The 15654-nt window shown below is 37.4% G+C and overlaps 2 protein-coding genes across 3 annotated transcripts in view; both read left to right on the top strand.

The window, feature by feature from the left end:
* ANXA4 (annexin A4) overlaps positions 1 to 5476 on the top strand; it is a 54093-nt gene extending 48617 nt beyond the window's left edge. For both annotated transcript variants that reach the window (XM_019718517.3, XM_074332113.2), the window contains exons 12-13: positions 341 to 463; positions 4408 to 5476. In XM_019718517.3, coding sequence (XP_019574076.1) covers positions 341 to 463; positions 4408 to 4467 — 183 coding nt within the window. In that variant the 3' untranslated portion in view covers positions 4468 to 5476. The remainder of the gene's footprint in view (positions 1 to 340; positions 464 to 4407) is intronic.
* A 2837-nt stretch (positions 5477 to 8313) lies between these two features.
* GMCL1 (germ cell-less 1, spermatogenesis associated) overlaps positions 8314 to 15654 on the top strand; it is a 34809-nt gene continuing 27468 nt past the window's right edge. Inside the window, exons 1-2 of the mRNA XM_019718526.3 lie at positions 8314 to 8816; positions 14236 to 14359. Of these exons, the coding sequence (XP_019574085.1) occupies positions 8563 to 8816; positions 14236 to 14359 (378 nt within the window). The 5' untranslated portion in view covers positions 8314 to 8562. The remainder of the gene's footprint in view (positions 8817 to 14235; positions 14360 to 15654) is intronic.

The raw sequence follows: 15654 nt of genomic DNA, 5'->3' as shown, positions 1-15654 counted from the left end.
TTGGTAAGGTTGGGGAGGGAAGGATGACATCGGAGGAAAGAATCATTGCAAGTAAGAGAATACAGAGTATGCCTCTTACAGACAGGCTGGAGAATACAGGGTATGTCTCTAGAATGACACAGAGTGGTCTCCTCTGGTCAGAACATGATGTGTTGGAAAAGTAAGCTGCTGAAAGCCTTGAACACCATCGTGAGGAGTGATATTCCACAGGTCTCTATGGTGGAGGTACAAAGGGCAGCAACCAGGAGAGTTGTCCGTCGTCTTGTCTTGACAGACTAAAGAACTGCACTATCTGGAAACCAGCTAGTCTTACATGTGGGCATCTTGTTTTCTTCCTTAGGGCTTGGGCACTGATGATGACACCCTTATCAGAGTAATGGTTTCTCGGGCGGAAATTGATATGTTGGACATCCGTGCAAACTTTAAGAGGCTCTATGGAAAGTCTCTATACTCCTTCATCAAGGTACGACATGGGAGCCGAGCCTTGCCCAGGGGAAAGCTCTGATGAAAGGCTGGGGTTCTGACCTGGGTACTTAGACACTTCTTATCCTCTCCTTGGCTGATAGCATACCTTTTAAAAGTGGTACTCTAATTCAGTATTTCCAGTCTTTCTCCTTTCACACAGATATTTAAATCTCTGCCAGGTTAGAACCTGGCAATGTGTGCCTTGTAAATATAGTAATTATTTCAGGTTGACCCCAGACAGAAAGATTATATTTTAATGAATATGTTTAAGAGTATAGTTTCTTGGTCTACCTGCTTACAATGAGAAATAAGCAAACTGAATCAGTCATCCAGAACCCTATCCAGGGCCAGCTGAGGTATGTTGAAAATATGGGAAAGCATGTGAGTTATCCTGGATTGCTGTTCTTTACCTGGTACCAGACTTCTAGGCATCCCAACATGGCATGGGAGTGATGACAAATGATTCACATTCCTGAAAACCCTTCATTACTGGGATTTTGCTTCTTGAGGAAGCCAGAAGTGTCTCATGAAGTCAGGACCCATTTCCCTAGAAGCTGGTGATGCCTACACAACAAACTTCAAATCAGGGTTTGATCTGTGAGTTAAATACTCTGAATCCCACTGAGACCTTGGAGAGGTACCACTACGAGGTGATTTGAGCTGCAGATTTTCATGGTAGCATTATTTATTCAGGAACTTGTTTCCATTTCCGTACAGCCTATGAGGTAACTTTATTTTGCAGAGCTAAAGTATGACTAACTGTAAGTGAAAGACTTTAAAGATTCAAGGATGACCCTAATGAAGTTACGGGAAAATATATTTGTAACATATAGAGTTAATATCCCTATATTAAGAGCTTCTACAAATCACGAAGAAAAAAGAGAAAAACCCAAAGAGAAAACTGGGCAAAGGATATTAAACATGCACTTCATAAAAGATGAAACAAATATTCAATTTATAAAAAATGTTCAATCTCACTAATATTCAATGAATTGCAAATAAAAACAAGTCATCACTTTTCACCTAATACCTTCACAAAATTTATAGAGTTCATAACCAGCGTTGGGAACAGCTTGGGGAAAACTCATCATCTCTTATGGAAGGACTATCAACTGGTCTAACTTTTCTGGAGACAACTGGCAATAAATGTTTAAAAAATGAACTCTACCTCTTACTTAGCCATTATATGGTTAGGAATTTCTTTAGAGAAAATAAAAGTCCATTAACCCACAGAATGGGAGAAACTATTGGCAAATCACATCTGATAATGGCTTACTATCCAGAATTTATAAAGAACTCCTATAACTCAATAACAAAAAGATAACCCAACTTAAAAACAAGAAAGGATTTGAATAGACATTTCTCCAAGGAAGATACACAAATGGGGAATAAGCACATGAAAAGATGCTCAAAATCATTAATTATTAGGAAATGCAAATCAAAACCACAATGAAATACCATACTAGGATGAATATAATCTTTTTAAAAAAAAAAAAAAAGAAAAAATGTTGGTGAGAATATAGAGAAACTGGAACCTCATTCAATCCTGGTGGTAATGTAAAATGGTGCTTCCTCAAAAAGTTAAACATAGAATTACCATATGGCCCAGCAGTTCCACTCCCAGGTATATACTCAAAAGAAATGTAAACAGGGACTCAAACAGATACATGTACACCAATGTAAACAATAGCCAAAGGTGGAAACAACCTTTGTCCATCAACAGATAAACAAAATGTGGTATATACATACATCAAAAGAATGAAGTTTCTGAAACATGGATGAACCTTGAAAACATGCTAAGTGAAATAAACCAGACAAAAGGACAAATACTGTATGATTTCACTTACATGAAATATATAGAATAGGTAAATTTATAGAGACAGAAAGTATTAATAGATTTTGGTTACCAGGGGCAAGGGTTGAGGAGGAAATGGAGAATTACTGCTTCCTAGTAACAAAGTTTCTGTTTGGGGTGATGTAAATAAGGGTTTTGGAAATAGTGATGAAGGTTGCACAACATTGTGAATGTAATTAGTGCCACGGAATTATACACTTAAAAATGGCTAAAAAGGCAAATTTTATTATATAATATATATTTTACCACAATTTTTAAAAATCTATGAAAGAATCTGAATAAAATTGCTTTATGAAATGTGAAAAGTACAGTAAATATTATATTTTCACTGTAGCATTATTTGTTATTTACATTGTTTTACATAATTTATATTTGAATAATATGACATACTTTTATAGTGTATAATTTATTATAATTATTTTTATTAACCAATCGGGGATGACTTAAATAAATTATGGAAAATCCATGCAATGTAATACTATATAGACACTAAAATGATGGGGTACAAAAATATGTATTGCCCTGGAGAAACATCAATATAAGTAAATTTATATTACAATGTTTATATATGTAAGTATGTAAACATATGCACATACACACATTCACACAACACTGGAAAGACTAAAAATAAGGAATGTATTGCCCATTCAATAACAATTGTCAAAAGGATCATAATAGAAATATAAAATATGTAAATAATAGAAAAAAATGACAGAAGGTAAAAATGTTAAGTTACAATAAAAATAAGTAAACTCTCAGATAAGGTAAAAATATAAAATCCAACTCCATGTTGTTTATAAGGAAGAAGTACAGAAAACATTTGACAAATTCAAAAAAGAAAGTAGAGATTACACTATAAGTAAAAAAAAGAATTTAAAGAGAAAAAGCATTAAATAAGAGAAAGTGGATCACTTTGTATCAATAAAGGCAGGAATTTACAACAGAGTAAATTCTCATGAAACTTTAGGTGCCAAATTGTATGTATTCAAATATATAAATAAAAAACTTGATGCTCTGAAAGAAGACACTGGTGGAAATACTATGCTAGGGAGACTTTAACATATTCTTATTCTTTGGCAGATCAGTGAGGCAAAGTATAAACAAGGATATATTAAGGTTTATTTTAATAGATAAATATTAAACCTTTGAACCCTATAAACAGATTCCATCTTTTCTAGTGCCCATGAAGCACTAACAAAAATTGATCTGTTAATTCAGCCATAAAATTTCTTTGTAGACATCATAGCACCTTCTGGAAGGCTATTTTGCAACCCACATCAAAAGCATTAAGAAAATGCATGATCATTTATCCAGTAATTGCCATTTTGTGAAAATTTATTCTGAGTAAATCATCAAGAAAATGCACAAAAATTTAACTATGTTTATTGCAGCAGTATTTATAAGAGTACAAAATTAGAAACAACATAAGTATCCAACAATGGGGGTGTGATCCAATAAATTATTTTACCTGTGTGCAGTGGATAATTGGTAATCATTAAAGAATGATGCTGTAGAAGAACATTTAATGAGTTAAAATAGGGAAATATTCAGGCTATATTAAGTAAAACAGAATACAGAAGAATACTGCAGTCCCATCACATAGGAATCTACTTGCATAGAAAAAAGTCTAGAAGGATATACACAAACCAAGATGTTAAGAATAGTAATCTCTAGCTGGTGGAATTATGGATGATTTTTATGTTCTTTTATGTCTTTATTTTCTCCATTAAACAAGAATTACTTTTGTAATAAAAATAACACGTGATTAAAAAAACAATCTCAGAAAAATGTAGACAAGCTTAAGAAAGTTAACCTAGATGATTTTGAGCTGTGTATTCCATTTGAAAACTCATTTTTCAGGGAGGAGGGTGGTAGATGAGGGTAAAGGGGATCGAATACATGGTGATGGAGAACTGACTCTGGGTGGTGAACACACAATGTGATACATATGGATGATGTATTACAGAACCATACACTTGAAATCTATGTCACTTTACTAAAATTGTCACCCCAATAAAATTTAATGAAAAATAAGTAAATAAGTAAAATCCATTTATCTGACTGTAACTGATTTCCTTGTCCTCTAGGGTGACACATCTGGAGACTACAGGAAAGTGCTGCTTATTCTCTGTGGTGGAGATGATTAAAATGAAATCCAGGAAAGATAAGAGGATTCCCAAAACTTTGAATTTTTTTTAACTTCCTTTTTCTACATCGCTATTAGCATGATCTCAGAATGCTTATTTCCAAATTAAAACGCCTACAGATGCCTCCTAGGATGTACACTTTCTGTATTATTATTCATCTATAATTACTCATTATGATGTTTTAAAGCGGTACTTGGCATTTCAAAGCTTATAAAACCTAAGAGGAGATTTAAAATTAGAAATAATAATGTACTCCATGTTTTTAACAGACCTCTTCCTCATTTGTGTTTCACAGAAATTGGAATATATTAAATTACTCCATGTTTTCTTCTTGGTGAAAAACTATTGAAATGGAAGACTGGAAGTCTGTTCTAAAATCACTCTTCTTCCCTGATTCTGTTTTTAGAGTGGCTAGTAATTTCTTGATTTGAAATTGTGAGCATCTAGTTAGTAAGAATATTTATCCAATTTGCTATTTCATATAGTTTGAAAGCATCCACGAATGTCCTTCGTTTAGGTTTTGTCAATAACGTTAGTTAAACTTTACTAAATTTGGTGTGAGTTACTTCCTCTATCACATTTTATGTTAAGATCACTTACTCTCTCCAGGTTGGAGTATACCAAAATCACCAACTTGTCTGAATAAATGAAATTCTAACTGCTTATACAGATCATATATGTGTGGTTACCAAACATAAATGCTGAACATTCCACAATATTATGGTTAATGTCTTAATCCAGCTTGAAGATGAATGGAAAAAAATTAAGTGTCAAACCAGGTATTCTGGTGATGTTGTGATGCTCTGAATTGTACTTAAAAGGAAATTTTTTGTGCTAAAAATAACTTTTTAAGTTATTTTGGATTTTGTTGATTTGCAGTAATTTACATTTGCACTGTGCCTTTTAACCCTAGAATTATTCTGACGGTATATCTCGATTTAATTCCAAAGTTCAGTTTGTATACAACATGGAAAAATAATTTTAATAAAACTTGGTGTCTTTAAAATGAGGTATATTCTTTCTCTGACTTTTTCATTTGTGAGTTTTTTCATCCTAGACCCTGAAAGGAGGTATTTTTGCAGGACTTGTGTTATTCAGTTTCTATTAGGAACTACAACATTAAGAAAAAATAACATATTTAGTCTTATGTGCACCTGCTGCTGTAAGACTAATGCTCACATATACCAAATGATATTACTACTTAATGATATAAAATAATGTATATAATTTATTCTCTGAAAATGAGTGATGCTCTCCATTCTACTAAGTAGAACATTTATATTAAATATTTGTCCTTTTTGTTCATTATATAATACCTATTGTACTTTGGTGGGTGAAATATAAGGATTTGTTTTTTGGTTTGTTTCTACTTGCCTATTATAAGTGCTTGAGCTATTGGTGAAAACTATTGCTGTGAATACTTAGTCATTTCAGTTAATTACAGGAAACAGTACGGTTGCTTCGGTACCTACACAGAAGAGTATTGAATTTCCAAATCAACTTCATTTGGCTTTGGAAGCATCACAAAGTTTTTGGTAGCTTTCTCTTTAAATTATATATGGCTTAGCCAAAATTTTAAAACAAATTGCATTTATTGACTGGAAGCTTTCTAGAGGGGAGGATAAAGCCACCCTAAGGGAATGTTTGTTAATATTGAACAAGCATCACGTTGGAATACAATTATGAAGCAACTTTGTGTTTCTCTCCTACTGTCCATTTCTATTTATTCATTGGGCCTAGTTCTTCTGTCTTTAGATGAAAATTCAGATAGAGGATAGAGTCATGACTTTTCTGGTCATTCTTAGATTATAAAAAGTCCTATTGTACAGTCTCTTAAGGTCATAAAACAGTGTCATTTCGGTAATTAATATGTCCAGTCAAAATTCCAAACTTGATTTATAGTTGAGGCTTCTCTCATTCAGCTCTGGCCTACTGCCAACAGGAAGCTGGCTTTTGGGGAAGGGGTTATGGTGGGTTTCTCTTCTTTCTGAACCCAGGCTTTCTTCCATACCCTACCCTCCACCACCCCCAACTTAGACAGGGTTGCAGGAGGAGGAGGGAGGACAGTAAAGGGGAGCCGGAAAGTTCTTACCTGTCAGTGCTGTGGTTGTTGATGGTCAGCGCTGTGTGACGTTGGCAGATGTCTAAAGCTGATTCTTGTGAGCACTCTCCTGGTTTCTTTTATCAATCCACCAGGGAAGAACTCATATTCGGTTCCTCTGGCAAGGCAAATGCAGTTCTCTTTTTTCAGCCCCTAGGCATTAGATGATACCTTCAGGCTGTCTGTGCTGAAGTCTGTCCTTCCACCTGGGCCTCTTGCACAGGCTCTTAGGTGATCCTCAGCAGGATGTCTTATGGTGCCCACACTTGTTTTGTGGTAAACACTTGCACATCCTTTGCGCCTACAAATTCTGGCCATGCAGAATGGTCCTCTTGCAGCAGTCATTCTCTGGTCTTCTCCTACTCCTTCCCCTAAACTGCCTCCGCTAGCCTCTTGCTTCAGATTTCTCAGGGTGTCAAACACCAGTCCACTGGGTCACCCAAACTACCTATACTGCTGATGGGAGTATAAATTGGTTCAGTCATCTCAGAGAGCAATTTGACAACAGTTAAAGTTGAAAGTTCCCAAGAAATTTCACTTCTGGGAATCCACTTGATGAATCTCTTGCACATGGTGTTCATTACTGCTCTTTAAGAGCATTAAAGTAGAAACAACCTAATTCCTCAGTAAGAGGAAGGATAAACAAATCATGGGTTAGTCACACAATGAGCAGTGAAAATTAACAAGAGATTTGTCTGTTGGATAAGTCTCAAAAGTATAATTTTGAGAGGCTAAATGTGCAGAATGATAGGTATAGTATAATTCCATTTAATTATATGTCTAAGCATGAAAAAGAAAATACATTGCTAACAGGTGTAGGTATAAGAACAAGCATGGGAATAATATACACCATTCTCAGGTTAGTGGTCACTATAGGGGAGGAAGAGAGACAGATTGAGATGGAGATGGAGTTTCTACCTATCTATTTAAAAGAATGAAAGCAAGTATAATAAATTGTTTATTAAAATTTATCATAGTTGTGGTGGGTCCATATCATATTACTCTGAGTAATTCATTGTAAATATTTCACTTAAAATATTGCATTAGACATAATTTCATTATAAATATTTTATTTAAAAAGTAGCGGGAGGGGGTCAGGGAGTGAAAGCTGGCTGTCCAGACTCCATAGCAAGGGCTGCATACTCTAGGCAGACACCTTTAGTATTTGCTCAGATACTTGGGTAAGTTTTGTTCGGGCCTCCAGAAGCACTTTAAGCCCTGACAATCCCCGGTACAGACCCTATTCAGACGTCTCACTGTCGCTGGGTGGAAAGGAGTACAGGGAACGTTTGCCATAATCCGTCTAGGAGAGCGGAGACTTGATGTTTAAGAAATCCAAAGATTTAGCAAAGCTCCACCTTCTAGTTCTTCCCTCGGAAAGCCAAGCCCCATTTCTGCAGTGCGTGACCCCAGCACGTCGTGCCTCTTTCAAGGAAGAGCTCAAATAGCACTCTATCTTCTGGCCCCTAGCACAGCATAGGGCACGGTGGACATCTGGAATTCAGAAAAACCTTTGCAAAAACAATGAATGAGCTGTAATTCCCAGTCTAGTTAACACAAAGGGGAGTGCGAAGTAACGTTAAAAGTTAGGTGGGCCCCCAAATTTAGGGTAGAACGAGAGCCAGCAAGACCCGGCGAGGCTGGCCCCGTGTCGGCCGGTTCTGCGCAGGCTCCACCCGCCACGCACACCCACCTTTCCCCGCCCCTTCCGGAGGCTCGTCGCGCGCATGCTCGCTGCGGTCCGCGCTTTGTTGCGAAAGCGGAGGGGGTTAAGGTCTTGCGGTCCTTACGCGCCGCGCGGATAGACGCGGCGGGCGGGGCGGAGGATGGAGGCGGTAGTGTCCGCTGCGACGGTTGGGGCTGCGCGTGAGAAGGTGGCAGTGTAGGCACCCGGGCTGGGTGGAGACCCGAGGCAGCAGCCGGGTCATGGCGGGAGACCGGGTCCGCTGGGCTCCCTGAGGTGCGCTCCCTGAAATCCCAGGGAGCTGTGGCCCATGGGCTTGTTGAGCAGCCGAGTGCTGCGCCACCAGGGGCGAGCCCAGCAGGAGCCCGGTTCTGGGGTGGGGGGCTCGGCCCGGAGGCTGGAGACTGGCGGCGAAGCAGCCGGCCACGGCTTCTATTATTGCCCGGGCAGCCGCAAACGCAAGCGGAGCAGCGGGGCCCTCTGCTACTGTCACCCCGACTCCGAGACAGACGAGGATGAAGAGGAAGGGGACGAGCAGCAGCGCCTCCTCAACACCCCGCGAAGGTACGTGGTGGGATGCGCCCGCACCTGTTGGGCGGCATCTGCGGCCCGGCCAGGGGAAGAGCCAGGCGCCCGGTGTGCTTGGGAGCCCCGGCGCTCTCAGCCTCTCCGGAACAGACGTGTCCTTGGCAGGGTAAATGGGGGAGCCGGCCTGATGCAGGGCGGATGGGGAGCGTCTTGGGAGACGCCTGATGCCCGGGATTATAAACCACAGACGCTGCCTGGGTGATGTTATAGACCCAAGATGAAACTGAGAAACGCCAAGCCTAGACTTGCGCCTAATTAAACCTTAGACACGACCGGCTGGTTGGTCTTCCCGTAATACACCTTTGTCCTCGCTGAGTGGGTGACACTAGAGTAAGTTGTTTTGCATCTGGTTGCCTGAAATAGTACAGACACGCAAATTTAGTCTGTGAGATGGGCACTCCTGTGGTCGTCCACTCAGTGGACGGGGAAATGATTACACACAGTTCTCCTTAACTGTAAAGGTAAAGTTTGTCAATAGTGTACGTGTATGTTCTTTCCTAGAAGCAGTCTTGCAGAGTCTCTAGTGCTTGAGCATTGACCGTGGATATGTGTAAAGCTGTGCTGCAGCATGCTTAACTTTTTTTCGAAGATTTGAAAACCAGGATATTTACTTGTGAACTAGAATGCAGTTTATAAGTAGAATGTGTTTTCACATAATCTGGTTGCTCTGTTTGTTTTTAAAGGTCATCAGTGGGATCACATGTAACTTTTTAAATAAAATTTTTTTTAATTCCAAAATTTTTGCGACACAAACCTCTGTATTGTAAAATAAAAGCATTGTAGATAACTTACGTTAATAGTTTGATTTATAAACTCTTTCATACAGTTTTATGTAAGAAGGTTTGTATTTATTCACAAAAATGGATCCACATTGTCAAATTGTTCGGTTACCTTTTTGAAGAGTCAACGTAGTGTAGTTCCAACAGCTCAGATTCTGAGTTCTAGTCTGTATTCTGCACGTAATAGCCTTATTTCCTCATAAGTAAAATGGAGACACTAATACTTGCCTAATATTTGTAGGGTTTGACAAATATTAGAATGCATACAATGCACAATGCCTGGTACAGAAGTACTTGATAAATATTATGTCTCCGTGATGGACTGACTCCCCTTATCGTTACAAAATGCCTCTCTTTATCCCTGGTGAGATAGTCCCTACCATTTTCTTTTGATAAGTGTTTAAAAGGTGTATCTTTTTCCATCCTTTCCCTTTTTACCTGTGTCTTTATATTTAAAGTAGGTATCTTGTTGATAGCATAAATTGGGTCTTTTTTTTTTTTTTACATCCAATAGGATGATCTCTGCATTTTAATTACTTTTTAGGCCACTTATATTTAATGACATTATTGAAATATATGTGCTAGGGCCTATTTAAAAGAAAGAAATCACACAGTAATTTGAACAGGGAAAATTTAATATAACCATTTTTAGCAAGTAACCAGAAATAACTACTGAAGGTAAACCACTAAGGTAAAGAGATCTCTAAAAAATACAGGAATAGAAAATATAGGGAGCGGTTACTACTAGGGCTGAGACAGAATTCCCAAGGAAGGAACATATTTAGAATAGGGTCACCTTTTCCAAGCTGAGATTCAGAAGTTGGATGAGATATGGCTGTTGCCCATCAGATGGAGGAGAAATTTGCTTAGATGTGGTAGGCTGAGGCTGGCAAGCAGGAAACTGCTTGCTAGCATGCCGACAAAACTTGCTTGGAGCCTGTCTGGCTTACAAAGCTGAAAATATTTACTGTCTAGATCTTTACAGAAAAAGTTTGCCAACCCCTGGACTACATGAGTGGACTGGAGTGGAAAGTCTTTAAAGCAAACCTTTATTAGAAAATGCACATTGGAATTTAGTATATCAATGGAAGATGCTTGGCTTATTTAGCCCAGTGTGGATGAAGGGAGCAAGCAAATACTAAGACCTAGAATTTTGGCACTGATGTGCTTCCTGAGGTGGTCTGGTGTGCTAGCCCACTTCAGCCAGCTACTCCATGAAAAGCTTTGGCTTCCAGGCCTACCTTCCACCTCATACCTTTTGTCAACTGCATGTTTTATTATATGTTAACAAGACTGTTCAAACTCAGCTGTTCTGCAACCAGATCTTGAGTGTTTTATCCGTAGATTGTCTCTAAAACGTGAAATCTAGCAAACAGTATCTGTTACAATAACTGTAAAAAGTGTTCACTGCAGAATCAAGTCGTGTGCTAGGACTACGGTATAAATCACACTTAATAGGCCCAATGTCACAACTCTGTTTTTCTCTTGGAGAAATTTTCTAACATTCTGTCAAGTGCATTAAGTCAGCCCTGTTCCCAGGCCCTGTTATCTTATTGAGATAATGCCTTTTTTTATTGCTTTTTTATTTTCCTAGAGTTTCTGACTGCCTCCCCCCACACCCTCTTTGTTGACAAAAGAATAATTTTCCTTCATCATATCTTCAGGGTTTTTTTATTTTTCCAAACACACCTGTATGGACTCCACTTCTAAACCCAAGGCCTCCCTCCTGGGTCCCTCCACCCTTCTTTTCCAATCTGGATCCATTGCTCTCTAGGTCTGAACTTATCCTGGGACTCACTGTTTTTTGTAGCCTATATCTTTCTTTCTCACTCATTTTAGGGAACCACATGCTCAACTATTTTCTTAAGAAAGGGTACAAAAGGAGGTAATCTGTGCTTATCTAAATGTAAATTTAGTCTCTCACTTTATTCTTTGACTGGGTATGGAAATTTAATTTAAAATAACTTTTCATATCTTTGATGATATTACTGAATTGTCTTCTAGCCCACAGTGTTGATGAGAAATACGATCCTGGTCTAATTCTCTTTTCTTTTTAGGTGACCTTTTTTTTTCCTCTCTCTCTCTTTGATATTTTGGCATTTAACTAGAATGTGCTAAGTGTGGGTCTTTTAATGGTCTTGGTACTTGGTGTATACTTACAATCTAGAGACTACTTTTGTTGGAAGAAACTTTGTTCCATTATTCTCTTCCATAATTTCCTTTATTCTCTTTCTTGGACCCCTCTTAACTGAATTTTGGATTTCTTGGGCTGTACTTCTTTCTCTTTTCTTTTTTCCTTTCTAAGTCTTTTTTGGTTTATGTTTGAGAAATTTCCTTAACTTTGTCATTCAGCCTCTCTTTTGGCTTTTTAATTTCAGTAACCATTTACTGAATGTCTAAGAACTCTTTTTTTTTCTTGTTCTGAGTAATCCTTTATTAGCGTCCTGCTATTTTATAAATGTAATAGTCTCAGATCTCTAGATGTTTTAATTAAGAGTGTTTTTGTTTGTTTTTAAGTTCTCTTTTCCCTGAATTATGTTTCCTCGGACCAGTTTCTTTTAATCATCTTTAATATTGCTAATTTTCCTCAGGTTTGGTGGTCCTTGGTTGTCTGCTTACATTTAAGAATGAGCAACTGAGGTGTGTGTTTGTGCGTGGGGGGGTGTGGAGGTGTGTGGTGTGTTTTCTTTTGAGTACTTAGATCCATTTCTATTAAACCTCTCCTTTGAGTAAGAAGACTGACTACTAAGTTAGATATGAGTGGGGCATGCTTTGTTTTAGAGCAGAGATTCCCAAACTTTTTTTGTTTACAATACCCTTAGTGCCTCAGTAATTTTTTTGGTGGTGCCTCTGGTTCTAAAGAAATACCTCATAGTTAGGTCCAAACAACTTGATAGTAGTGGATTGCAGGGTATCTGAAAGATGTTGCTGTGTTTCCTTCAAATTTAAAATATTCCACATGCTTACCTGAGTTTGCTGTGGTGCTCCAGGTGCTTTGGCACAGTTTGGGGACCATGATTTAAGGTGAATAGGTTGGGAGCTACTAGGCATTTCCCATAAGCTAGAATGAGGATTGCGTCGTCTGGGCACCAACACCAACACTATAAAGTTTTAGGTCTTCTTGATAGATTTGTTCTGTTTCTTTCTAGAAAAACCTTGGAATCTTTGTGCCTGAGTTATTTATACTCTGTTCATAGAGAGTGGAGAAGGCCATTAAGGGAAGAAGTTTCCCCATTTTCTGCCTCACTTCCAACTTTTGCCTTTTGTTTCCCCTGAGACATCATCCTCCCAACACACACACATGCACACGCGCACGCGGGCTCTGAAAGGCAGATGGGCTTCAGCCTTCATCCTAGACCTTCGTGATATTTTTAGGACTGTGGGTTTCAGTGCTCTTTCCATTCCAATTTATTTTCTAACTTCCAAATCCATAGACTTCTCTCATCGGGTGATAAGCTCACCCTCACCTTTTTACTATTGTGGGCTTGTTCCTTTCTGTACTTTTATTCTTTTAATGTAAGTTGGGCAGAGTGCTATCAGGAACCGGAAACTGCATTGTCTCATTTATTTCTCACAGTAGCCCAATGAAGTGGATGCTACTGTATCTTTATATCTGGGGTAACTGAGCTGTGGGTGAAACTGGGACTCAAATCTAAGTCTCTCCACCACCAAAGCATGTGCTAATTTTACTGACTGTTGGAAAGAGATGTTAAATACACTGGTTCAAGATACCATCCGAAACAATTACTTCATTTTTAAAAAGATTAAATTTTTTTAACTACTAGGAAAGCTGTCAAGATTGGCCAGAAATCAGCCTCTACCTAAGGCTTCTCTTATTTACTGGACCATCTCAAGCAATAATTATCAAACTTAAAAAAAAAAAGAAAAAAAATTCGTGTAAATGAAATCTTACACAGAAATCCAAGATGTTTACAGATAAAATATGTGATGTTGCCCTGGTTGAACTTTGGTTGGGATGCCCAGCATTCACTTTTTGCCTGTCCCTTGTGGCCACTAAGACACTTTTCCATTGAGCATAGTTTTGAAAACCTTTGGTCTAAGGCTGCAAATCAGTTGTCCAATGGGGGGAAGGACGGGGGCATTTTAACTAGATTTTAGAATACTTTGGTACCGAAATAAGATGAAATATAAATTATTTTTAAATGGATGGATGAAATTTTTGCTCATGCTCTCCATTTTGTAGTTGCGTAGTGGTATTATTGCAATTGTATTGAGATCCTCCATAGTGCTGATTTCTAAATAAGGAAATAAGTAAAAATTACTCTGACTTATTTATTGAATGGGTAATTCACTTAGTTCCAAAATCAAAAATTGCAAAAAGATGTACAGTGAAAGGTCTCCCTCTCATGCTACCCCATCTACCCACTATTACCTTTCTTGGGAATAGAGTATCCCAGGGATAACCACTATTGTTAGTTTCTTATGTACTCTTTCATACATGAGCAGATTTAAATATATAATAAACATCCCTCTGTCCTTTTACACAAGTTGGCTCTATTTAATAAAGTTGAACAAAAGGAGTATTTTGAGTTATATGTAAAATGAGTAAAACATTCAGTTTTCCACATATATAACATTTGCATTTCTTTTAACAGGAAAAAATTAAAGAGTACATCCAAATATATTTATCAAACATTATTTTTGAATGGTGAAAATAGTGACATTAAAATATGTGCTCTAGGAGAAGAATGGAGCTTACACAAAATATATTTATGTCAAGTAAGTATTTTATTTTTCTATTTGAGTAACCAAGGTAGTCATTTAGAAAAACTCAAACTTTTTGTAAATTAAATTTAATGGGGTGACGTTGGTTAATAATATTATATGAGTTTTAAATGTACAGTATTATAATATATCATTTGTGTATTGCATTATGCACTCATCACCCAGTTTAGTCTCCTTCCATCACCATATAATTGACCCCCTTTATACCCTCTTCTACCTCCCCCCATCCCCTTTCCCCTCTGGTGACCACCAGTTAGTCTGTGTCATTGAGTAAAAAAAACTCAAACTCTTTTAAGTCATGTTCTTATTGCATTTCACAGTAATCTTTTGCGTGAACAGTGGGTAAGTCCTGTCTTGATTTAAAAAAGCCTTGTTTTCTTAGAAATATGGCTAACCTTGTTAGTGAAGATTTGTTTGGTCTAGAAAACAGATTTTGAATTTGTCATACCAGCTTAGCAATACCTTTTTATTTTATAATAATAATCACTATTTCATTAAAGTGCTTATTTTAGTGCCTTCTGTTGACAAAAGGGAAAAAAGTTACAGAGAAAAACGTTTAAATTGCTGAATTTGTTTATTTTGCATGTGATTTTTTTAATCGGGTAAATTCAGCTGAAATGTTGCTTTGTAGTTAAGAGTAAATGTGAATGGAAAGTTCTTGACACTTACTCTTCCTTCTCTGCTGGAAAATGCAGTTAAATTGAAGATAACACCAAAAAAGTATATAGCCTAAGTCATTTAGCTTATACACCGTTTTTATTTGTGTTCTGAAAATATTAATTATCATTAGACAGATTCAAAACTTTCAAAATAAAAGAAAATGTTGCTCTAATGGCTCAAATATTTTATTCACTTATTTTTTCATCAAATTTGTCTATTCTTTCTTCAAATCATTGTTCTAGGCACTGGGAATATAGCGTGAACAATTCAGTTCTTATCCTGTGGAGCTTATATTTTCCTTCTCTTTTTCATCATTTGACAATAATTACCAGTAAAACAGTATAGTTTAAGATTTTTCAGTAGAAATATTTGAAAGGAGTTTTTTTCTAATGTTTTCATCGTAATGTTTTTTATTAATTTTTTGAACAGTTTTGCTTCACCTTAATGTGTATAGATAGCCTGGAGACTATATCAGAATATTGGTGTCAACTTGAGGATATGGTCCACTGTACTTTCTTTTGAATCTCAAAGCAGTTTTGTGAACTTAAGGGTGAGAATGCCTCTGGCTAAGGCTTTTCCTCTCAAGAGAAATAGATTGATTGTAGCTCAAGCCACATGCTAATATAGAA

This window comes from Rhinolophus sinicus, chromosome 2 (genome assembly GCF_057876585.1).
Source record: "Rhinolophus sinicus isolate RSI-liver-muscle chromosome 2, RSI-T2T, whole genome shotgun sequence".
NCBI lineage: Eukaryota > Metazoa > Chordata > Mammalia > Chiroptera > Rhinolophidae > Rhinolophus > Rhinolophus sinicus.
This window is presented reverse-complemented; position numbering and strand designations above follow the sequence as displayed.